Source organism: Dermacentor variabilis, unplaced genomic scaffold (genome assembly GCF_050947875.1).
Source record: "Dermacentor variabilis isolate Ectoservices unplaced genomic scaffold, ASM5094787v1 scaffold_13, whole genome shotgun sequence".
Lineage (NCBI taxonomy): Eukaryota > Metazoa > Arthropoda > Arachnida > Ixodida > Ixodidae > Dermacentor > Dermacentor variabilis.
The window spans coordinates 23,372,510-23,381,861 of record NW_027460291.1 but is presented as its reverse complement, the minus strand read 5'-3'; the positions used below and the strand labels follow the sequence as shown (position 1 = coordinate 23,381,861).

General features: G+C 47.2%; 1 protein-coding gene across 1 annotated transcript; it reads left to right on the top strand.

The window, feature by feature from the left end:
• The first annotated feature begins 8,358 nt into the window (after positions 1-8,358).
• On the top strand, positions 8,359-8,691 carry LOC142566626 (uncharacterized). Its single transcript, XM_075677461.1, has one exon. The coding sequence runs from the start codon at positions 8,359-8,361 to the stop codon at positions 8,689-8,691; it is 333 nt and encodes a 110-aa protein (XP_075533576.1).
• The last annotated feature ends 661 nt before the right edge of the window (positions 8,692-9,352 follow it).

Genomic DNA, 9,352 nt, shown 5'->3' with positions numbered 1-9,352 from the left:
CAGTCCATAGTTTTCAAAAATGTTTATGAGTACAGTTCTTGTCGCGGTTGAAAGAGTGAAATTGAATAAAAAATGTACTTCTCAGATGCACAGCTAATTAATGTCCCGGCTATGCGGACAACCAGTCGGCCCGAGTTTGGTATGCGGGCATAACATCGGTGCGCACTGGTCGGCGGTGCACTTTGCTTTCGCGACGGTGAACGACTGTAGTGTAAAGCAATCGATGACCCCCATTATCGAGCAGAATTTACGCTTTAATCGTGCGTAGTATCACAATATCTAGAGGTTCGTTGTTGCTTAGTAAAGATATGTTTTGAATTATGGGGCTTTTAAATGCTAGGGTCCGGGCCAGGTCACCCCCGACCGCTGTGCTGCCCCTAGCCGCCGTCCTTGCCCATTTGGACCGGGGGCCAGCGTTCGAAACCGACCACGGCAGACTTTGTTGGGATAACAATTATGTGGACACTGCAAACTAATTTTCGCCGCCGCCGTCGTCGCCGTGAGGTTCCGCATAAAGTCCAAGCGCGACGACATCGCGGCCGCGCGCCGCACTCGGTCGGTGCGAGGCAAAGCTTTCGAGAGCGAACCGAGAAGGGGGTTAGATGAGGCCGCGTCTTCTCGCACGCGCAAGGGGGGAATTAAAGTAGGCAGTGGAAGGGAAAGGAACGAGGCAGCGAGAGGATTTGTCTTCGTCAGGGCTCCCACAAAAATTGTTGTTTGTTGAAACGTTGGCTCCACATTGAGGCTTCCCTTGCTGATCTCGGTTATACTCCTTGCAACCTCTGTGCTTTGTTTGAATGCATAAACCGATATCTTTTTCAACATTGAGCCATAAATTGCGTTTTCCAAGGACCTGCGAGCATCGTTTGGGCTTGCTAATATGTTTATTTCGTGTCCTTGTTCATTCATACAATCTTTGCAGAACTGGGCGCTATAACGTAAAATTATTCCAAACTTTTCTATTCCATTTTGCAGTCAGCCCTCCATGATTGGTGAAACAATTTTTGGGCCACACCCACTTCCCTTGTCTCTCACGCGACGTCATAAAAACCGCGAAAACACCCCATTTGATATATGTGCACACTGATTATGCGTAAATTGACAGAACGAAAAAAAAATAACTATTTCTCATTCGATGCCTTTTTCGCCCTAATAGATTCCCGTAGATCAAACGTTTCGGGCTGCACGCACTTCACCTGTCTGTCACGCGACGTTACAAAACTGCGAAAACTCATAGCGTCAAGGTGACATGGGGCGGTATAACGTAAAGCTGTTTCAAACTTTTCTATTCCAATCCTGCAATCGGCCCTCCACGATTGGTCAAAACATTTGCAAGTCACCACCCACTGCGCCTGTATGTCATGCGACGTCACGAAAACTGCGAAAACGCCCCATATAATATGAGATGTACACACTGATTATGCATGATTAGACCACGGTGTAAGAAGTAGCTTAGGTGAGAAGACGCCGTCACAGGGCGCGCCGCGGTGAAACTCTGCTTCTAGGGAGCGCCGATAGATGGCACGAGAAACTGAAGCCCTTTTGGCCTTGCTTTTCGCACGCCCTGTCACTGCGGCCCGCTCATGGTGTTAGAAGCACTTTGCTCAAGGCATTGAAATTTTCCGTTTCAGCACAGCGCTTTGAACGGCTTTCGAACGGTTTGTACTTGCTGTTAGGTCTGGACATTTGAACAATGTTAATAATGAGTTGCACGGTGCCGACAAAGTCTCACACCCAAATTGCAATCCACGTGCAGTATGAAATAAACCAGGCGGAGGAATGGGTACCGGCGTGTTGTCGTTTCGCTGGAGATAGCATATAACTTACTTTTTCTTAACATAAGCCGAGGCCTCAGCAATACGATGGCATCAACGTGATCCCCCAAATTGCAGTTAACATGCAGTATGAAACAAATCAGGCAGAGGAATGATTGCCGGCTTGTGGATCAGTTTTGGTGGAGGCTGCATATAAATATATATTGCGTGATTGGCGTAAGGCCTGAGCAAAACGGTGGTATTAACATGATGTTATAGGACTTTTGAATAGCTACTGGTGCGATCGCGCGGGATGTCGCAATCGCGTGATGATACAGACTAACAACGTTTTTTAATGATGCATGTAATATTTCAAGCAACTTTATTTCGTATTACTTGTTCAAAAGCCTCAGTCGTATCTGTTTGCTATTCCCCGCATATTTAGCATAAGATCACCTCAACACGTGTTTTTTCTTCTCAGTTATTGATTGAATTTTAGAATCTTAAGTAAAAAAGCGATAACAGAAGTTACAATATGTTTGATGAAAGCACACGGAATGCATAAAAGAAAGAAAGTTCATGCTCAGTTCATTGAAGAGGTTGTGCTTACACAAGCTTTGACATTTTCCGCAAGTCCTGGCTCTTTTTTGCATCATGCTTGTTCTTCAATTGCCTGCAGTACTGGCGCATGCGTAGGCATATATAGTAATGCAGCAACTTCGCCAGCATTTCTTCGTTGTGCGTACTGCAAGGAAACGTGAAGTGGAAATTGTCCAGAACGGCATCAGTAGTGTTGTCGTATGCATCACTGTGACCTGCATACTTAGTGAACTTTTCTTCAGTGTACTTGAAGAAGTCAAAGAGGTGCATAATTGGATGCGTGAGCCAGCCCCTGGTTTTGCAGTTCACGAGATCGGCTTCGGACACATTTGCGAGACCTTTTTTTTCCCCGCAAGAGCACCCTTGCAAATGATGCAGGTTGTTCCATTGTGAATTTTTCTTGATACGAACCCTGTAACATAGTAGGCAATGCAGTCTACTACAGCTGCGTCTGCGTCAGGCTCGTCTAAATCGAAAACGTCGTCACACTCCCAGCTTCCTTCATCGATGAGCCCTTCAAGCCTTTGCTTCAATTCATGCAACTTTCTTGCACGTTGGGTTGCTGACCCCTTATATAGCTCTCTGATATCAGCCAAAGTCGCAACGGCGGCTTGGCTTTTATCAGGCACCGTGCAATTCCCAAACTTTGGCGGTTTTACCAAAGAATACAAGCTCAGCATGATGTACAGCTGTAGGAACGGGGGAACGTTGGCTGCTCATTCCGACCACCAGCTTGCCGGATTACGCCAAAGAAACGCTCCAGCGGGTCTTGATTCATCTTCGCTGTCAATACACACTTGAAGCCGCAGTCCTTCAGCAAGTAAATTGACAGTTCGCGCACAGTTTTCATTGTCACGCGTAGGCCTTCGGCGGTTGACTGCGTCAAAAAAAGGTCCTTGTGGATTTCAACGCTCACGACCTGTTGCTCCCACGAGTCCAGCCATTCGGATGCAGATTACAGAACACAGAAATCCTTGCATTCCAGTTTTAAGCCTTCTGCGGGGAACCGCCGGTTTAAAGCGTCAAACAGATCATCAAAAAAGGGCGGGAACTCGACCGTCGGCTCAACATTAGTTAAACGAGGCGCGCCTCTCTTAGCATAGAAAAGAATTCCTTTAGCCACGGAGTTGCTAAATATTTGAGTGGCAAGCTTTACCCGCATCCTCAGCATCTTGGAGAGGTTTACGTGACTGTATGTTATTTTGGGGCGCATCGTTAGGTCTGCTTTGTTCTTGCCGTACGCAACGAACAGGGCATCGTAACAGGACCACCTTATCAGTTTACCGTCTTTTTCAGAACTTTTTTTATCCAGAAGCCTGTTTCTGACGCACTTGAAGAGATGAGGAGTGTCGGACAGTACATACACTTTTCTAGAGCGGTCGAATGGGTGCTCAAAGGAATTACGGACTTCACCCAGTGCGCCAGTGATGCCGAGATGCTTCCACATCGCGCGGTTGGTGGATGCACCATCACACACAACTCCGTCGACGAACACTCCGGCTTTTTCCAGGTGTACGATGCACTGGATCAAGAGTTGAGAAAGCAGCGTCCCTTGAGTTGGTCCTTCAGAAGCAAACATGGCTACTGGCGGTAAGTAGGCTTCACCGAACGGCGCCATTTCATTACTTTGATTATTTTGCTCTCCATGATCAACAAGGCCGGTGTATGTCATTGTCTGCGAGTTGACAGCCATTTCTTTCCTTACTAGAATTTCGTCCAGGATCAGGATTCCCCTCCGCTGGAACGTGGTCGTTGCGGCAACCTTTATCTTGAGGGCTTTGAAGAAGTTTTCCTCAAATCCACACTTCTGACCAACCATGCTTACATATTTTCTCACTGTGCTGACCCACGACAAAGGCAAGATGCCATTGTTTCGGAAAAATGAGTACGTGCCCGGGCCCCGTATGTGCAGCAAAAGGCACAACAGAATCCAGTAGCCTGTATACCATCTGCTTGTTTTTGATGCGCGCCTAGCTGCTGATATACACTCTCGTATCAAAAGCAGCTGTAGTGGCGGTATATCAAGTCCTGTCAGCTTCTCACTGAGTTCTTGCTCCCCCAGTAGGAGCTTGTTGCGCTTTGCCAGTCGTGCTCGTGACCACTGAAGTGTTGACATTGCATGTCACAAAGCAGAAAGCTTCTGTTGATGGGCAGGCGCCACCGACAACCTGAAACGCTTGAAAGGTATTTCCTGCTTTGCTCGCGCAGCTCGGCGATCAGCGTGGATCCTAAGGGTGTTAGCAAGGCTGACACAGACGACAGATTGCACCTTGAGGCCTTACCAAGTGGCATTTGTTGTGTCTCCAGGTCTTTTGAGAGTCCACAAAAGCACATTCAGGGGATACATCAGGGAAGTCCTTTAAACTTGGCCCTCCCCTGCACACATCTGTGCTGTCTATATCTTTCAACATGGATTCAACTTCAAGGCTTGACGTGGCGAAGGGACTTACCCCCACTGCACTAGAGTCTATCAACTTGTCTAAGATGGAGACTTGGACTGTCATGTCACTTTTGATATGGAGTGCCTTCCTGTTAAACAGTACCGACGATCCATCGCTTGTCCTATGCGCCACCGCAGCGTCAATAAACACGACGTCTCTCACTCCTGCTACGTTGATGAAATGTGCTGCCCATGAAGGCTGTGGTAGGTAATGCAAGATACTGCACTGAAAAGCCGTTCGAACAATGAATGAGATGAGTCATTCTCACTGGACCTTGCGCCCCAAGTGGTATCGTCGGAAGACGTTTCCATGGTGTCTGCTGAAGAAACATCTATGTTGCTCGCTAACGTCGGCCCGCTGCTGTTTTCACTGCTCGGGTAACTCACAGAAGCAGCCGCGGGAAGCCCAGGCCGTCGCACTTGCTTTCGAGGGCTTTTAATCTTCCTGGAGAGGTAGCTTGGTGCACCTTCGAAAATTGACGGCACAGCGTCTTTTGAAAGACCCGCTCTTCTTGTTCCAGACATCAGGATATGACCATCACTTTCCGCAGACCATGTCTTCAGGATAAAATGAGATGCGAAATGTTTTCACAAACTCGAACCGTCCTTCGGAGTACGCGGTCTTTGCGAGGTATAGCTTGTCTCCACGGTTCAAGTCTTGCTTCTTCGCTTCGCGGCTTGAAAAGCGAGCACTTTTCTTAGCAAGACTTGTAACCACTGTTGCAAAACGGTACGAAACACTTTCCCATTATGCAGACTCATGAAACAGTTCGAAGGATGAAACGTACCTGTCAGGCAAGTGAAAAATGCGTTGACCAAACACGGTGCGCAGAAAACACGTGGCGACGACACATCGGCAACCGGTCAGTGATCTTGGCGCGCGCAAAGTGGACGCAGCGGGCGCTAGTTTCCAGCGCCTTCTCTTGACACATGGAGAAAGGAGAACTCCAAGCCTTCCCTCCGCTTAGCCCGCAGCCAGCGCCGCTGAGTCGCCTAAGCTACTTCTTACACCGTGAATTAGACCAAACGAAAGGAAAATATTAATTTCTGATTCGATGCCTTTTTGGCCATTAGCGAAAAAGGTGTTTGACCGATTGCTATTGGTGAAACATTCTTGGGCTACACGCACTTCACCTGTCTGTCACGCAACGTCACAAAACCAGGAATATTCACCACGTCAAAGTGACGTGTACGCATTAAATATTCATTAATATGCCGAACAAAACTGAAAGTTTTTCTGAATAGCCGGAGACTGCCCCGTTCCAAAAGCAATAGAAGACGGCTGTCGCTGATCATTGTGGCGCTGGCTACTCGGCGCTGCCGGGGAGCATGGATTCATTTGCGTACAATATATGATTCTGCGTGGCCATATAACGTTATCGAGACCTTTCGGCACGTATATGACATCGCTGTGCCAACTGCACTTTGCTGAGGATCCGTTTTAAAGGCATTTCTAAGCTTCTGTTGCACGCCGCCACGGTTTTCGATCAGCCACCGCAAGCTAAGTAAGGGGAAGCATGCCAATCGCAGACGCCGGCACCACACTCTTCATCCGGCTATATAATTTCACTGCGCTGGCACCTCCCATCGAAACTCTCTCGATTTGAGCGAGCTCCCCACCTCTTCTCAGCCAATTAGATAAAATAATTGGTCAATGTAGGCAATGCTATTCGCTTTGAAAGCAAAAGAAAGTGACATCCTATAAACGAGAAGCTCTTTTGAGTGGGCTTTTCAAACAACGCTGGGGGTTATCGCCAAATGATTGCGTGGGTGGTTACTTAAATTGGGCGTCAGAGAATTGGAATAAAAACAGATTGGAATAGTTTTACATAATAGGGCCCCAACTTTGTTTTTCGGAGAAATGTCAAGTTCGGCAAATCGATTGGCAGGATAATTTTACTTTGTGGAAACAAGGTTTTGAAATGTGTTTATCTACGGAGATATCAAGGGGGATTTCACTTTCTTACATCAAATAATCGTTATGTCCCGTTGCGTTATAACGAAGTTTCACTGTAACATGTATTTGTTAATATCTTGTCTTACGTTCTAATTGCAGGTGCGAGATCTCAGCTCAAGCAACATTAGGAACAAGCTACATTGTATGCGGCTGCATCGACCCGTGCAACTGTCTATGCCAGCTCCAGGAATCACTGAGTGACCATTGCCTGATTACAGACCGTAACAAAGCAGAATTCTATTAGGTACATTAGAAAGATTTTTCTTGTGTAGTGGTCTTATTGATTTATTAAATATTATTTGCAACCTTTGGCAACTTTAGCGCTTCATGTGTGTGATTAATCGTGCTTTATGTTAAGCACGGCTTTAACAACTGTTATCACTTTTGTCGTCTTGCCAATATTTCTGGTGCTATGGTGGGTTGTAAGAAATGCGCCATAGTCATTGATGCTGTCGCTACAGCCAGAGTTTTTTAACATTGCGAGGATTAGGAACATTCCGATTTATTTCGTCCTTTAGCAAGTATCGGAAGACGCTCAATTCCTTTATGAGTAATGTCATAGTGGAAGGGTGCACTGCGTTCCTAAATTCATGAGTGTGCCAAACATCCATGTAAGAAAACTTCCTTGATATTGTTGCTGGAGTCCTTGATATTATTCCATCCGCCAATCCCGAACAATGTTGACAAGGTAAGGAAAATGATCTTGGGCCTTCCCAGACCAACGCATATTTGCAGTGTATGCCGTTTCTCGCCAGATCACTGAAGCTCAGCAACATTTCTTTGCACAGTTGATCTAGAAGGAGGCACACTCTGGATTACAATGTTACGACTGAATTTTAGTGTGTATAAACGACTTAAACTGTCCTCTTTGTGCTAGCGCTTCCCTGACTATAGTGTTCCCACTGCAAATCGATAGGTTTGGTAGATCTTGCTGTCATTTTTGAACTACTCTCTAGCCCTCTGAACAAGTGGTGCTTTTCGGTACAGTTTTAAGGTGCTGACGCTTGCAGTGAATGTTAAACATTCCTGACTATAAGTACTGCTATTTTTAAAGAGCTTTGAATGGTTTGTACGTACATCACCTTAGGGCTCTAAATGACCTGTCACTCGTTAAATTTACAAATGTAAAAAAATTGCTTTACTAAATTTTAGGGCTACGTTACCATATTGACTAGAAGGTACCGCACCTTGGTCTTCAAAAATCTGTTTAAACTGTTGGGAAAACAATTTTAAGGCGGCTACAGAACGTCTCGCAACATTTCTTACAGCCGTTTTTAAAACGCCTACAAGATATTTTGTGTAACAACTCATAGCCTTTTCTAAAATGGCTACAAGACGTCTCGCAAAATCCCGTATAGTCGTTTTTAAAACGCCTACAAGATGTCTTGCAAAGCGTCATAGATACCTTATTTGGCAGTTAATTAGATGGTCTTCACGAAGACTACAAGACGTTTTAAGACATCGTACAAAGTTTTCTTATGACGTCTTCAAGAAGTCCTAAATATCTTGCCAAGACGCCTTGAAGATATCTTGTAAACGTTTACAATGATTTTCAAGATGTGTTGCTGACCTTCCAAAGATGTCTTGTAGACGGCTAATAGACCAATATGTGTTCAGTGGGCAAGAATCCTCGAGTTTGGTTTATGCAAGCAGAGGTCCGTTTTCAACTCTGCCGCATCACTTCACAAAGAGCAACGTACCCGCAAGTCGTGGCCGCGCTGCCCTCCGACATCGCAGTTGTCATAGACGACTTGCTAGCGGGTACAACGTCGGCCACAGCATGCGAGGACCTGAAACGCAGGGTCCTGCCGCGCATCGAGCCATTGCAACAGAGGACGCTCCAACAGCTCCTCTCCGAGGAACTCGGTGACCAACGACCACCAGAACTCCTGCACTGGTTGAGTCAGCTGCTGGGAGGCGACTACGCGATCGAGGGCTAGCTTCCAATTTTCCGCGGGCTGCTGCTCTTGCAACGCCTCCCAAAATCTGCACACATTGTGCTAGTTGGTTCCGATGAGAGGAGTCTCGATCGGCTAGCTGCACTCGCTGACCCCATATTCGACTGCTTGTCTGCGGCACAGCTACCTATTGCCGCTGCGAGAGTCCGAGAGCTAGGGGACCGACTCTCGCACCTTGAAGGTAACAGTCGACTGTCTTAGCAGTGCACTGGAGAAGCTGACGACAGGTGGCAACATTGGCGACAAACTTCGGCGCAACCGTTCGCCTTCATAGTCTCGCAGCGCACCTAGAGACACGCCGCGGCAGTTGTGCTGCTATCACCGTCGCAATCGCGAACGAGCAAACCCTACACCCAGCCCTGTTCGGGGACGGCGAACGCATCGGCCAGTCGCAAACGGTGGCATGCGACATCGGCCCTCGCATAACCCGCCTATTACTCGTAGTCGACCACATTACCAGCACCTACCTCCTCGTCGACAGCGGAGCCAAGCTGTCTATCGTTACCACCACTGCCGCATATCGCCGACGCAGCAAGTCCAGAACCACGCTCCACGCAGTGAACAGCACTGCCATCGGTTCCTATGGGCTCCAGTCAATAACGCTAGACATCGGACTCCGGCGCTTGCACAAATGGCTGCTTGT